Source organism: Gopherus flavomarginatus, chromosome 18, assembly GCF_025201925.1.
Source record: "Gopherus flavomarginatus isolate rGopFla2 chromosome 18, rGopFla2.mat.asm, whole genome shotgun sequence".
NCBI lineage: Eukaryota > Metazoa > Chordata > Testudines > Testudinidae > Gopherus > Gopherus flavomarginatus.
The window spans coordinates 24,428,304-24,442,775 of NC_066634.1; the positions used below are offsets into that span (position 1 = coordinate 24,428,304).

At 64.8% G+C, this 14,472-nt stretch overlaps 1 protein-coding gene and 1 long non-coding RNA gene across 4 annotated transcripts; both read left to right on the forward strand.

Annotated features, from left to right (window-relative positions):
• Nucleotides 1–2,658: 2,658 nt before the first annotated feature.
• COQ8B (coenzyme Q8B) lies at nucleotides 2,659–12,992 on the forward strand. Of its 3 annotated transcripts, none has more exons than XM_050928484.1 (15): nucleotides 2,659–2,746; nucleotides 3,566–3,647; nucleotides 4,461–4,784; nucleotides 5,305–5,371; nucleotides 5,672–5,749; nucleotides 5,977–6,102; nucleotides 6,509–6,594; nucleotides 6,776–6,916; nucleotides 7,463–7,544; nucleotides 7,699–7,792; nucleotides 8,217–8,358; nucleotides 8,965–9,072; nucleotides 10,159–10,224; nucleotides 12,114–12,200; nucleotides 12,511–12,992. In XM_050928484.1, the coding sequence occupies exons 2-15, from the start codon at nucleotides 3,573–3,575 to the stop codon at nucleotides 12,793–12,795; spliced, it is 1,761 nt and encodes a 586-aa protein (XP_050784441.1). In that variant the 5' UTR covers nucleotides 2,659–2,746; nucleotides 3,566–3,572; the 3' UTR covers nucleotides 12,796–12,992. The 3 variants fall into 3 exon arrangements, with proteins under 3 accessions (XP_050784441.1, XP_050784442.1, XP_050784443.1); XM_050928485.1 differs by having other exon boundaries at nucleotides 8,256–8,358; XM_050928486.1 differs by lacking the exon at nucleotides 6,776–6,916.
• LOC127037187 (uncharacterized) lies at nucleotides 11,267–12,099 on the forward strand. Its single transcript, XR_007770303.1, has 3 exons — nucleotides 11,267–11,348; nucleotides 11,503–11,712; nucleotides 12,018–12,099. It is a non-coding gene; the product is annotated as an uncharacterized LOC127037187 (long non-coding RNA).
• Nucleotides 12,993–14,472: the final 1,480 nt, after the last annotated feature.

The following is a 14,472-nucleotide window of genomic DNA, read 5'->3' on the forward strand; positions in this document are numbered from 1 at the left end:
ATTTCGTTTCATGAAGCACACGCCCCAAATCCTGAGGAGTTTTCACCACGCATCAGGCTCCCCAGTCTCCTGAGATGGGCTTTCCAATCCCCATTGTTATTATGGGAGGGGTCCTGTTGATTTGCCTGCTGGTTTCCCAGCCTCTGCTTACCACTCAAGTCCCGTTTCAAAGCCCTTTCCTGCAGCCGCCTGCGAGAAACAGGCTGGACTCCTGATCCTGCTGAAATCAGTGGCAAACTCCCGCTGCTTTCAAAGGGGCAGGTTTTAACCCTTCCCGAATGGAGATTCTCACATAACCCCTGACTACAGACTACGAGGCTTGTGACAAAATCCCGGGAGTTGGCCACACTGCCTGATTCATTGACGGCCAGCTCCTGCAGTTTTGACACTAGTCTTCTGCTATTTGGGGTCTCTCATAAAGCCCCAGCACCTGGAATCACGGGGCAATCCCTAAGACTCTAGGCTTTAATTGTTATTTTTAATCAAAAGGAAGTTGCTAGCCCTGGTGGGCTTGGAGAACTGCTTGTAAACATGAAGCGCCTGCAGGCTGCAGGTTCCGAAACCAGAACCACAAATAAGATTCCAAAATATATTATTAAAAACAAAAATCTCATGATTGTTGTGTGTCATGCAGTTCTTGGGATGTCTCCTGGGTTCTGTCCCCAGCTCTGGGAGGGGAGTGGGATCTAGTGGTTAGAGCAGAGGGGCTGGGAGCCAGGACTCCTGGGTTCTGTCCCCAGCTCTGGTTGGGGAGTGTCCCTGGTTCTGTCCAACGGCCTTAGTTTTCATTAGGAGGAAAGGTTGGGAGAGGGGTAATTATGTTCTAATTCCACACATCTGGACTGAAAGGAGTGAATAAATCAGGGTCTTTGCCTCAGATTTGAGTCCAGCTGTTCTTCCTTGTACAGGTCCCATAACTCTGGTGTCATCTCTCACACACACACAGAGCAGGGCTCAGCCCCTCCAGGAGGGGGCAGCAGGGACACACACACACACACACACACACACACACACACACTCTGTACTAAGTTGCTTCTTTTAACCAAACTGAATTCAGCTCCAAGCCAGGGTCTCCATTCCCACCCCAGAGGTTTGCCAGGCCTCACTGTATCTCGCACAAGGATGATTGGAGATTGTCTTGTCTCTCCTTGGGTCCTTGTCTTGCTTTGAGGTCCTCAGATGAGACAGGCAGCACTGTCTGTGTGTGTCCCTTGTCCCCACCCCCTGTGTGTGTACGTGTGTGTGTCTGTCCCTGCTGCCCCCTGCTGGAGGGGCTGAGCCCTGCTTGGTGTGTGCATGTGTGGGTGTAGTGGGGTATGTGGGTGTGTCCCTGCCTCCCCCTGCTCTGTGTGTGTGTTGCAATCCTAAATGCTCATCTGTGAACATAAGAACGTCCATGCCTGGTCAGACCAAAGGTCCATCTAGCCCGGTGTCCTGTCTGCTGACAGTGGCTAATGTCAGGCGCCCCAGAGGGAATGAACAGAACAGGGAATCAAGTGATCCATTCCCTGTCCCCATTCCCAACTTCTGGCAAACAGAGGCCAGAGACGCCGTCCCTGCCCATCCTGGCTAATAGCCATTGATGGATCTTTTCTAGTGTCATAAGTCCCGTACTGCTAATAGCTAACGGGGATTCTCCTTTTGCTCAGGTGGCCAGGGGATGGGGATGGACTTTGGGGCTGAGTTCTCGTCTCCTTGGAGTCCTCCCTGCCCTGGAGTTTGGAGCAGCCTTCATGTGTGGCCCAGTGACAACATGGCCCCAGTTTTGTTGTGGCGTAAGGCACAGACTCTGCAAAGGTCACATGTGCAGGGAGTTGGGGCCCAGGAGGCCTTTGTCTCTTGGAGGCAGAGCCGGGGTCTCCCCAACTCACCTTCACCCCCAGGTGCCCGGACAAGAGTATTGTAGTTTTTAACCTTTCAGCCCAAACCGTGCTGGGGGGAGGGAGGGGAAGGCACCCCAGGGACAGGGTCAGCCACATCCCCGCTCTGCACAGGCCTGAATCCAGTCACTGGCCCCGGGGCTGACCAGGACCCATGGGCAGCATCATGGAGTGAACAAGGAGCTGGACAAGTGTGCAATAGGCCAGTGAGTATGCAATGACCTGGGGAGTGTGTGACTAGTGTGCAATGAACCCACAAGTGTGCAATGAACTGAGGAGTGTGTGAGTAGTGTGTCATAGTGTGCAATGGGCCAGTGAGCATGCAATGAACTGGGGAGTGTGTAATTACTGTGCAATGAACCAGCGAGTGTGCAATCAGCGTGTCATAGAATCTCAGGGTTGGAAGGGACCTCAGGAGGGCATCTAGTCCCACCCCCGGCTCACAGCAGCACCAATCCCCAGACAGATTTTTACCCCCTAAGTGGCCCCCTCAAGGCTTGAACTCGCCCCCCCCCCGGGGTTTAGCAGGCCACTGCTCGAACCACTGAGCCACCCCCCCTTCCACCCTGCAATGACCACGCCCTGCTGCACTGAGCGTGGAGCGTGTGACGAGTGTGCAACGAAAGTGCAAAGGGTCTCCGAGTGTGCACACGCGCGTGCATTGCCCCGCCCCAACACACGTGAGCGCTGCCAGACCCAGCAGGAGGCGGGGCCTCGCCCCCTTCTCGCTCCTCCCATTGGCTGTCTGTGGCGGCAGTCACGCGGGACAGGGCTCTGATTGGCTCCTCTCGACCGGAGGGGGCGGGGCCCCACTGAACCTGGAAGCGGAGGCTGCAGCAGGAGCCGGCCCGCGGCGGCGGACCCGAGTGAGAACCAGGAGCGACCCCGCGGGGGCCGCGGGTGGGGGAGGGGCTGGTCCCGTGGGGCCTGTCCCGGGCTGTGGGGGAGGGGCTTGTCCTGGGGGGGTGGGTCTGTGGGGGAGGGGCTGGTCCCAGGCCGTGGGGGAGGGGCTGGTCCCGGGGGGGAGGGGCCTGTCCCGGGGGGTGGGTCTGTGAGGGAGGGGCCGGTCCCGGGGGAGAGGGGCTGTGGGGGAGGGGCCGGTCCCGGTCTGTGGGGGAGGGGCTGGTCCCGGGGTGGGGGAGAGGCTGTGTGGGGGGGACTGGTCCCGGGGGGGAGGGGCCTGTCCCGGGGGGTGGGTCTGTGGGGGAGGGGCTGTGGGGGGGGGGCTGGTGCCGGGGAGTAGGGGCCTTGGGGGAGGGGCCGGTCCCAGGCCGTGGGGGAGGGGCTGGTCCCGGGGGGGAGGGGCCTGTCCCGGGGGGTGGGTCTGTGAGGGAGGGGCCGGTCCCGGGGGAGTGGGTCTGTGGGGGAGGGGCTGGTCCCGGGGTGGAGGAGGGGCTGGTGCCGGGGAGTAGGGGCCTTGGGGGAGGGGCCGGTCCCAGGCCGTGGGGGAGGGGCTGGTCCCGGGGGGGAGGGGCCTGTCCCGGGGGGTGGGGCTGTGGGGGAGGGGCTGTGTGGGGGGGGCTGGTGCCGGGGAGTAGGGGCCTTGGGGGAGGGGCCGGTCCCGGGGTGGGGGAGGGGCTGTGGGGGGGGGCTGGTGCCGGGGAGTAGGGGCCTTGGGGGAGGGGCCGGTCCCAGGCCATGGGGGAGGGGTGCTAGGCAGGGCCAGTGACCTTTGCCCCCCCCAGGTGCAGCATGTGGCCGGAGCTGCGGGGGGTGCTGCGAGGCGCCGTGGGTGAGGCGCTGGGGGGGGCCCCGGCCCCACGCAGGGTGAGTGACCCCAGCCGGGTGGGTGCAGCACACGCGGGGTCAGGGACTGCGGGGCCCTCCGGCCTGTCAGCACATGCAGCCCCCGGCCCCCGTCTGTCCAGCCCCCCGTCCCATCTCCTTCCCTCCCACCCCCATCCCTCTCTCCAGCCCCCCGCCCGTCCGTCACCATCCTTCCCTGACCCCCCCACACCTGCACCCGTCCGTCCTTCTGTGCCTCCCGTCCCACCCCCATCCCGTCCCAATTCAACCGCCTGTCCCCTCCATCTCTCCCTTCGCAATATGTATCCATCCATTTACAGCACGTCCGCCCAGCTCCCTCTCGCCTCTCCGGCCTGTGTCTATTGCACCCGTCCACCCCGTCTCCAGCCATCCATCCTCCCTCCATCCCTCTCCTCCCGCTGTGTATCCATTCGTCCGCCCCGTCTCCATCTGTCCATCCATGTCTCTCTCTACTGGTACGTCTCTGGCTCTCCGGTCCCGCGCTCGGTGCTGTATCCCCTTGTACCCATCCAGACCCTGTGAGGGCTGGCCCAGTAACCAGTCCTCCTCCCCGCCCTGGGGGGTGACAGTCCATCAGTGTTTCCACCCCGGACGCCCTCACGCACGTGCGCTGGGACGCTGGCTCTTCCTGTCGCCCTCCGGATTTCCGCAAGGGAAAGAGTGGGTGGGTTGGTGCAGACAGTGCCCGTGACCTGCCATGGGGTCATGTGAAGGGAATTCAGGGCAAGCTTCTCTCACACTCGCACACGCTCATACCCGAACGCACACTTGTGCACGGACACACAGACGCACTCCTTGATTCTCCTGTTCCAGGCAGGAGTCCGAGGACCCCAGGAGCTCGTCCCAAGGAAGAGAGGTGGCACATCGGGTTCAAACGGAGCCCCCCAGCAGGCCCCAGACGTGTCTCTGTTAGGGGCACCCCCCACAGCTCCAAGGGCTTCTGGCCAATCAGCTCCTCCCACCCTGCCCGCGGCACAAACCGGCCCCAGGGGCTCCGGGTGCCCCGGTCTTGGCCCCGGCCGGCTTTTCCACCGAGACGCAGCACTGGGAGCCCTCGCGGCCGACGACATCCGCAGAGCCCGGGAGGCCAGGCAGAAGGTGGGCCCGGAGGAGGCGGCTGGGGCTCCTAGGCAGAAGGTGAGGAGGGGTCAGTGGGAGATGCTGGGGGGACGCAGGCACAGGGTGGGAATGCTGTCTGGGGAAAGGGGGCTGGGGGGGGTGTCTTTTAATTAGACTCTTGATCCAGGACAGCCAAAAGGGGCTGGGGAAGGGTGTGTGCTTGGGACACCGTAAAGGGGCCTCAGCACGTATTAAAATTCTGGGCGTTGTTTCTAAGTATTTGCTGTGTACAAAGCTCTGACCGCAGATCTCGAAGCGTGTTATTAGGTGCATTATGGTAGCTTGTGTAGACCCCCACCAAGATCAGGGCTCCCCAGACACAGAGCGAGAACCAGCCCCTGCCCCAAGGAGTGCGCAGATCGACACGAGGTGGGGCGAGAAGGGAAACTGAGGCACGAGGCGGGGCAGGGACGTCCCCAGGGTCACCGGGCAGGGGCAGTGGTGGAGCTGGGAACGGAGCCCCCACGTCACAGACCTGCACTCTCCCCCTCTGGACACAATGCCTCCCCCAGCCCTGCCCCTCTTCTCTTCCCACCAGCTCAGCGAGAGAGCCCGGGAGCGGACGGTGCCTGCGTCACGCGTCGGTCGGCTCGCCAGCTTCGGAGGTAGAGTCCGCGAGAGCCCAGGGCTGGGGGCGGGTGTCCCTGTCCCTGCTCTGGGGAGGGAGACGGGTGTCTGTCTGTCTGCTTCCCTACTGCCCCCTTCTGGACAGGATGGGCCCTGCTCTGTCTGTGCGTGGTGTATCACCAGTAGGTGAGCTCACTAGCACGTGAGTAGCCAGCAAGGGGCTAGTGCGCCACACCTCTCGGCCTGGCCAATGGCTTGCCCTGTGCGGGGTCCCTGGCCTCACCCCCTCTGCCCAGCCCCCCGAGCAGCAGCCCTCTGACCCGTGCCTCTCTCCCCAGGTCTAGCGGTGGGGCTGGGCATCGGGGCCCTGGCAGAGGTGGCCAAGAACTCGCTCAATGCGGAGACAAAGACGAGGGGTAAGTCGGGGGCTGGCTGCTACCTGGCTGTCAAAGGGGCAGCCCTGGAGACTGGATCCCCATGGCCCGTACGCCGTTGGGGCAGGGGTCAGAGGAAGGTGCAGGGGGCTGGGTTGCTAGCCCATTGGTCTCCCATAGGGGCCGGTGGTTGCTGAGATGTGGGTGTCAGCCCCCCGAGGAGCCAGCCCTAGGGCATCCCCACCTCACTCCCTGCGCCCTTTGCGCAGATGGCAACGGCTCCGTCCTGGGCTCCAGCCCCTTCCTGTCGGAGGCCAACGCGGCGCGGATCGTGGACACACTGTGCAAGGTGCGGGGCGCTGCCCTGAAGATCGGGCAGATGCTGAGTATCCAAGGTAGGTGCCCGTCCTCGCCCGGCCTCCCCTCAGCCCTGGGGAAGGGCCTATCCTTGGACGGGCCGGGTGTGCACAGAGAGCCCCGCACGCCGGGCACGCAAATGTCACGGGCTGGGTAGTGACGCTCGGGACCCTCTGTGCAGCTCTGGGGCAGGATCGGCCCCCTGAGATCCACCCCATAGCACCCTATGCTGTCTATTCCCTGCCCCCCAGGGCTCATAGGGACAGAGTGACTGACATAGGGGCCCAGAGTGCAGAGCGGGGGGGTTCGAGCAGGGATGGGGTGCAGGGAGCTGGGGGAGCTCTCGGCTGCCTCACCCAGGGGCTGAGTCTGGCAGGTGGCAGGGTGTGGGGGGTGCGTCCGGGCCCCAGAGCACCCCGCTGACCAGCACCCCTCTCCCCGCAGATAATAGCTTCCTCAGTCCCCAGCTGCAGCGGATCTTCGCGCGGGTGCGGCAGAGCGCGGACTTCATGCCGGCCTGGCAGACCAGGGTGAGTGACGGCCACCCCACGGCATGTGTCCCAGGGGGTCAGGGAGAGCCCGGTTGCTCCTGCTGGCGATGGGCCTGAGATCCCCCAGGCCTGTGGAACCGGTGCCCTAGAGACGAGACGCTCGGGCCTGTCCCCAGGGCAGGATGCTGGCTGAGCGTGTCTCTCCCCCCCGGCGTTTCAGAGGGTGCTGGCAGAGGAGCTGGGTCAGGACTGGCGGGAGAAGGTGGCCTCTTTTGAGGAGACGCCCTTTGCAGCAGCGTCCATCGGCCAGGTGCACCTCGGGGTGCTCCGCGACGGGATGGAGGTGGCGATGAAGATCCAGGTGAGCGGCACTTGCCCCCGAGCACCTTGGGTGGCAGCTTCAGGGTAGCTGGGGCCAATTACAGAGGGAGCATGAGGGAGGGGTTAGAACAGGGGGCTGGGAGCCAGGACTCCTGGGTTCTGTCCCCAGCTCTCAGAGGGAAGTGGGATCTAGTGGTTAGAGCAGGAAGGGGCTGGTAGCTAGGACTCCTGGGTTCACTCCCTGGCTCTGGGAGGGGAGTGGGGACTAGTGGTTGGGGGGGGTGCTGGGAGCCAGAACTCCTGGGTTCTCTCCCTGGCTCTGGGAGGGGAGTGGGGACTAGTGGTTAGAGCGGGGGGGCGGGGCGGGGCTGGGAGCCAGGACTCCTGGGTTCTATTCCTAGTTCTGTTACTACCTTGCTTTGTGACCTTAATCAGCTCCCTTCCCTTCTGGGTACCTCATTTTCTCCTCAGTGGGGCAGTGGCCTGGCTGTTCTGCTGGGCGGGGGTTGAGAAGGGCTCCAAGCAGGGGGGTGCCTGCCCTCCCCATTCTCCAAGCCAGCTCCTCTCTCTCCCTCCCTCCCTGCAGTACCCGGGCATAGCCCAGAGCATCCGGAGCGACGTGGAGAACCTGCTGGCGCTGCTGAGGCTCAGCGCGGTGCTCCCGGCAGGTAAGGGGCTGCACTGGGCCCAGGGTGGGGGCTGTGTTACCCAGCGTCTCGCCTGCCCCTTCCTCTGGGTGTGGCTTGCTCTTCTGGGGCCCCCTTCTCTCGGGGGCTGCAGGGGAGATTCCCCCATGACCTCACCCCCCTCTGCCCTCCCCAGGCCTCTTCGCTGACAACACGCTGCGGGTGCTGCAGAGAGAGCTGGAGTGGGAGTGTGACTACCGGCGCGAGGCCGATTGCGCCCGGAGCTTCAGGTACCGACCGGGCCGGGCCCCTGTGTGCTGCAACCCCGGGGAGGGGCTGTGGGCTGGCAGCAGGGTCCTGGCCCCCCAGCCCACATTCAGTGCAGCATGCACTGCTCCTGCATGGGGTCGGGGGAAGGGCTGCACACTCTGTGTCCCAGCATGCACTGCTCCTGCACTGGGGGGGTCCACACTCTGTGTCCCAGCATGTACTGCTCCTGCGTTAGCTGCGGGGGGGCCCTGGGCACTCCATGTCCCAGCATGCACTGCTCCAACAGATAAGCCACCTGTGGGCTAATGCTTGCCCCCCCCCTCCCAAGCAGGGCTGCCCAGCCCCCTAGAAGCAGTGTCCCACCAGCTCAGACCTGGGTGTGGGGGGCTGGGGGCTCGTGGCTGGCAGAGTGGGGGTAGCCAGCGGCGTCCTGCTGACCTCCAGGCAGCTCCTGGCCGGCGACTCTTTCTTTGAGGTCCCCAGGGTGGTGGGCGAGCTGACGACTCGGCGGGTGCTGACCATGGAGCTAGGGAGCGGCGTCCCCCTGGATCAGTGCCAGGAGCTGCCCCAGGACGTCCGGAATGAGGTGAGGGGATGAGCACGGCAGCTGGGCTGCCCCCCTGGGGTGGTGGGGGTTAGTGGTTAGAGCAGGGGGTCTGGGAGCCTGGTCTCCTGGGTTCTGTCCCTGGCTCTGGGAAGGCAGTGGGGCCTAGTGGTTAGAGCAGAGGGGCTGGGAGCCTGGTCTCCTGGGTTCTGTCCCTGGCTCTGGGAAGGCAGTGGGGCCTAGTGGTTAGAGCAGGGGGGCTGGGAGCCTGGTCTCCTGGGTTCTGTCCCTGGCTCTGGGAAGGCAGTGGGGCCTAGTGGTTAGAGCAGGGGCTAGGAGCCAGGACTCCTGGGTTCTATCCCTGGCTCTGGGAAGGCAGTGGGGTCTAGTGGTTAGAGCAGGGGCTGGGAACCAGGACTCCTGGGTTCTGACTGTCTCTGTGTCTAAGCTGCTGCGTGACCTGGAGCCAGTCCCTGCATCTCTGGATCTGCAGCGTGGGGATTGTGACCCTGTGGGGCAGGGCCTGGCGTGGCAGAGCCCCTATCGAAGCTCCCATACTGCTGCTGAGAAAGCACCTGCGATCTTAGGGGTCCCCAGGCACCGCCCGCATGCCAGTAACTCCCCTCCCCTCCCCCGCTGCCCCCCCAGATCTGTCTCAACGTCCTACACCTCAGCCTGCGGGAGCTCTTCCACTTCCGCTTCATGCAGACGGACGCCAACTGGGCCAACTTCTTCTACGACGCTGACAAGCACCAGGTGGGGCCTGGGCCCCTGCGGGGGGCTGCCATGGGGGACAGGGGGGCATGCTCTGCAGGGGGGCTGCAGGGAGCGGGTGAGCCCATGCCAGCCATCCTGGGGGGAGCCCCCCACCCCCCTTCCACAGTTCTGCCCCTCGCATTTGCCATCCAGGGCCCCCCCCCCGGGGTGCGTGTGGGGCGAGTCACCGTAATACACGTAGTAATCGCCCCCAACCCAGGGACTACCGGAATACACATAGTAATTGCCCCCCCAGGACCCTGGCCTCTAGGAGCTACCCTAATACATGTAAGAATTGCCCGCCAACCCAGGCTTTTAGGGGCTACTGTAATATACATAGTAATCACCCCCCTGGACCCTGGCCTTTAGAGGCTGCCATAATACACGTAGTAGTCTCCTGACCCCTCCCTGGCCTCTAGGGGCACGGCAGCCTGGAGCCCATCCAGGAGCGCGGGGATGGCCAGGCGCCATTCTCCGGCGTGTGCGGGTCGGCTAGGCTGATCGCGATGGGCCCTTTGAAATGTGGGAAGCTGCCAGCCCATTGGCCCTGCCGACTGAAATACAAATGGCTCCCCCGCACTGCAATCCTGCTGTGGGGAGCCCGGGGCCAGAGCTTCCCACCACACATCCATCAGAGCTGTCTGCGCTCGGGCGCGGGGGCCAGGAGCACCTCAGCTTCTCCTCTGGCACTGCCCAGCCTCCTCCTTTACCCTCAGGCTATTCCCTCGCCTCTCCACCTCTCCATTTCCCCCTCTGTCCCACGGGGCGTATCGATCCCAGTCTAACCCGTACTCTGTGGCTGAATTATTCATCGGGTCCACTCTCTAGCGAGGAGCCGCAGATCCGCCCTGTGGCCCAGGCAATAAAAAACACATCAGCTAAAACCCCTTCTGGCCGAGCGCCAGGCAGAGCCCCAGCCACTGGAATGTTCTCAGGGCCCAGCAGCAGCGAGTTCCACAGGTGTGCGGGGTGGGGCCCTGCTCAAAATCAGGCGCTCCTGGCATTTCCTGGGGTGGTGCCCATGCCTGGAGCAGGCCTGAGCTGCAGCCCAGTGCAGGCTCTGAGCCGCTCTGTCGTTCGTTCCAGGTGACCTTGCTGGATTTCGGGGCGAGCCGGGCCTTCAGCAGAGAGTTCACCCATCACTACATCGAGGTATGGGCATGTTTGCCTGCCCGCCCGCCACATAGGAGCCTGCCTGTCTGTATCAGAGATGTCCCGGCTGTTGCCTCGGAGCCTGTGGGGTTAGGGCCAGTGGGAGCTGGGGGCTAGGGATTCTCTTCCCAGCTCTGCGCAAGTCAGCACCCTGCCCCGTGCCTCAGTTTCTCCTCCCACCCTGTGTCTGTTCAGACTGGGAGCCCTTTGCAGCAGGGGCCATCTTTCACGCTCTCTGTGGTGCCTGGTGCTAAGGGGCCCTGATCTTGGCCGGGGTCTGGGCAGCACCTGGCACAACAGGGCCCTGATCTCGGCCAGGGTCTGGGTGTCGCCCGGCCCAACGGGGCCCTGATCTCGCCTGGGGTCTGAGCAGCGCCTGGCCCGATGGGGTCCTGATCTCGGTTGGGGTCTGGGTAGTGCCTGGCCCAACGGGGCCCTGATCTCGGTCGGGGTCTGTGTAACAGAGAACTGCAGCTGGGTCCTGATGTTACACAACTGCATCGTTCCACCTTTTCATCCATGGAGCTAATGGTGCTTTACTTGGGATCGTCATCCCCCTTTTACAGATGGAAAACTGAGTCATCGGGCGGGGACTTGCCTGAGGCCAGTGGCACAGCTGGGAATAGAACCCAGGACTCCTGAGTCCCGGCAGGTGCCCTGCCCGCTGGGCCAGGCTGTCGTCTGGGATGGTGCTGGGTGCCTCAGGGAATTGGGGTTTATGGGCAGCCAGGAATTGGGCACCCTTGGGGCACGTGACCCTTAGATCCTTCTTTGTGTGAGTATTTGTGGGAACTGGTGCCTGAGCAGCCTGGTGCCACCCGGCCTGGATCCTACGTCCCTCTCGCCACCTCCACAGTACTGGCCCAGGTCGGGGCCCGAGGGGAGGAGACCCACATGGGAAATCCAGCTGGTGGGGGGAACAAGTGTTGCACTAGGGGGCACTGTGCTGCAGGTGGGGGGGCCAGCAGGGGGCGATCTACCCTGGCATTCAGGGCTGGCCTGACGCCATAGGGGCGCTGTGCTGCAGAGGAGGGCACCCAGGAGGGGGTGCTCTCCCCTGGCAGTCGGTTCTGGGCTGACGCCCTAGAGGGCGCTGTGCTGTAGAGGGTGGGGGCCAGCAGGGGGTGCTCTCCCCTGGCAGTCGGTGCTGGGATGATGCCCTAGGGGGCGCTGTGCTGTAGAGGGTGGGGGCCAGCAGGGGACACTCTCCCCTGGCAGTCGGTGCTGGCCTGAGGCCCTAGAGGTCGCTGTGCTGCAGGGGATGGGGGCCAGCAGGAGGCGCTCTCCCCTGGCAGTCGGTGCTGGCCTGAGGCCCTAGGGGGCGCTGTGCTGCAGGTGGGGGACCCACCAGGAGGCGCTCTCCCCTGGCAGTCGGTGCTGGCCTGAGGCCCTAGGGGGCGCTGTGCTGCAGGTGGGGGCACCCAGCAGGGGGCGCTCTCCCCTGGCAGTCGGTGCTGGCCTGAGGCCCTAGGGGGCGCTGTGCTGCAGGTGGGGGACCCAGCAGGGGGCGCTCTCCCCTGGCAGGCAGGGCTGGCCTGAGGCCCTAGGGGGCGCTGTGCTGCAGGGGATGGGGGCCAGCAGGGGGCGCTCTCCCCTGGCTGTCGGTGCTGGCCTGAGGCCCTAGGGGGCGCTGTGCTGCAGGTGGGGGACCCACCAGGGGGTGCTCTCCCCTGGCAGTCGGTGCTGGCCTGAGGCCCTAGGGGGCGCTGTGCTGCAGGTGGGGGACCCAGCAGGGGGCGCTCTCCCCTGGCAGGCAGGGCTGGCCTGAGGCCCTAGGGGGCGCTGTGCTGCAGGTGGGGGACCCAGCAGGGGGCGCTCTCCCCTGGCAGGCAGGGCTGGCACTAGGGGGTGCCCTGCAGCTTGTCTCACCTGGCCCCTCCCTGCCGCAGGTGGTGAAAGCTGCAGCCGACGGGGACAGGGCCAAGGTGCTCCAGAAATCCAAAGACCTGAAGTTTGTGACGGGCTTTGAGACCAAGGTGAGCGGCTGGGCTGGGTGTGTGCTGGGGGCCGAGCAGAGACCTCAGGCTGGGAGGGTAGGGGCTGTGGGTCGGGAGTGAGCGGTTCTGGGGGTGGGCAGGGCTGGGCTAGCAGGGGCTGCGTGTCGAGAGTGAGTGGTACCGGCAGAGCTGTGGGGGGGAGGGGAGCCCAGGGCCAAGAGAGCAGGGGCTGCGCGTCGGGAGTGAGGGGTATCGGCCGAGCTGTGGGGTTCTGTGCAGGGGCTTCGCTGTTTCAGTCACTGCCCCCCTCCCCCAGCGCTAACCCCTCCCTTCCCCCCCCCGTGCCCAGGAGTTCGAGGAGGCGCACGTGGACACGGTGATGATCCTGGGGGAGCCTTTCTCCACCCCGGGACTCTTTGACTTCGCTGCCCAGAGCACCACGCGGCGGGTGCAGGCCCTGATCCCCGTCATGCTGCGCCACCGGCTCACACCGCCCCCCGAGGAGAGCTACGCCCTGCACCGCAAGCTGGCCGGCTGCTTCCTGCTCTGTGCCCACCTGCGCGCCTGCATCCCCTGCCACGGCCTCTTCCAGGAGCTCTACGGGCAGTACTGGGCCCGGGAGCGGGGAGCCTAGCGTTGGGGCGGAGCCTGGGACCCCAGACCGGACCTCCCTGCACCCAGTGCCTGGCTGATCTGCAGCCCCGAGCGACCGGAGCCCTCGCTGCCATGGGCTGGGAACTCAGCCGAGCTCTGGGGGCTGTCTGTGCCCGCGGCCCTGCCAGGCCGTGCCCGCAAGTGTCGCTGTCCTGCGCATTAAATCCTGGCACCTGGGCTGAGCCTTGTCCATTTCTTCTCCCGATGCTCCCCCCTCCCTGAGTCGGAGGTCCCGATTCCATGTGACCCCCCTTCCCCTTGCTACTGCTGCCCCCGCAGAGAGGGCTGTGGGGGGCAGGGGCTGGCCCAGCTGGTTGCGGGGCACTGGGGGGGCAGAGTCCTGTGGCCCCAACTGGTTCCTGCAGACCCAGGCAAAGACATAAACGCGATGCCCAGTTTAGGGTCCCCCCTGCGTTGGGCCCCCGTCTTTGCAGCCCCTCCCACCCCCAGCTCTGCACCATCCCAGTGTCCCAGATTCCGGCCCCGTGACGGCGGCAGGCGCTTCTGGTCTCTTTCCAAGGCTTTGATCTCCCGTCTTCAGCCCCCACCCGCCAGGCGCACAGGACTGGGGCCAATCCAGCCCCAGAGCAAGAAGCAAACGGGACCCGGCTGGCTGCCCAGCGCCCAGCTAGCGCCTGCCAGCACCGCGAGGGAGCCGATTCCAGGAACTGCCGAATCCACGGGGAGCCCAGCATGCCGGAGACGAGTTCCCGGCCGTGCGCGCCCCCCCCGCCCCCCGGGAAGCCAGCTCCTGCTGCCATCTCTGCCAACTGCGGGAGCTGGCACTTCGTCCTGCTGGGCCCCAGGCAGAGGCTCCTATGCTAGAGGGGACAGCCTCGGTCCCTCTCACTGCCCCCCTGAGCCAGCCAGTCCCAGCCCTGGGGCCGGGTCTGAGCCAGCGCCCCCCAGAGAGGACAGGCCCCGTGGCCCATTCCCCAGTAGCCACGCAAGGAGCAGGCAGCTGGTTTTAATCTGAGCGTTTTGTTTCCGGCTAACGTCACGGCAGCTCCCGAGAACACGGCAGATTTTCCCACCACAAGGATGTGCAGAACCCAGCTCCAGATGGTTCGCTTTCCGCAGCTCCGCCTGGGCAGCCGTGGCCGGACGTGACTTGTCTCATGCTGAAATGATCTCTTAGGTCACAGGACCAACGATCGACCCCAGCCGAGATTGGTGCTCCATCGGGCCGGGCACTGCCCAGACCCCGGCCGAGATTGGGGCCCCGTCGGGCCGGGCGCTGCCCAGAACCCAGCTGAGATTTGGGCCCCGCTCAGACACATGGTGGGACGAGCCCTGCCCCAAAGAGCTCACCGTCTAACCAAAGAAGCATCTCAGTTTTTCAGATGGGGAAACTGAGGCCCAGAGAACCAACATGCCCATGTCATCAGTGGCAGAGTAGGCAGGGAACTCAGCTCTTCCGAGTCTGTGCCCCCCAGCACCCGGCTCGCCTCCCTTGACTGGGCCAGCAGGATGGAGCATCACACCCTAACCGCCCCCTCCTCCGCTGAGCCCATACGGCTGTGGGCAAGGCTGGGCCCTGGCAACTGCTTCCTGGCCACGGGGTCATTCATTGGTCTTTAGTGTTAGTGGGGTCTGGAGGGCCCCAGCATTGGGGGGAGCTGGGAGCCAGGACTCTCGGATCCTATCCCCAGCTCTG

What these genes read in the sequence shown, in the direction of transcription:
- COQ8B (XM_050928484.1), top strand. Translation starts at nt 3,573, where the DNA reads ATGTGGCCGGAGCTGCGGGGGGTGCTGCGAGGCGCCGTGGGTGAGGCG. An exon ending in CTGGGGCTCCTAGGCAGAAG is followed by an intron (nt 4,785 to 5,304) that starts GTGAGGAGGGGT and finishes TCTTCCCACCAG; the next exon opens with CTCAGCGAGAGAGCCCGGGA. An exon ending in TGCCGGCCTGGCAGACCAGG is followed by an intron (nt 6,595 to 6,775) that starts GTGAGTGACGGC and finishes CCGGCGTTTCAG; the next exon opens with AGGGTGCTGGCAGAGGAGCT.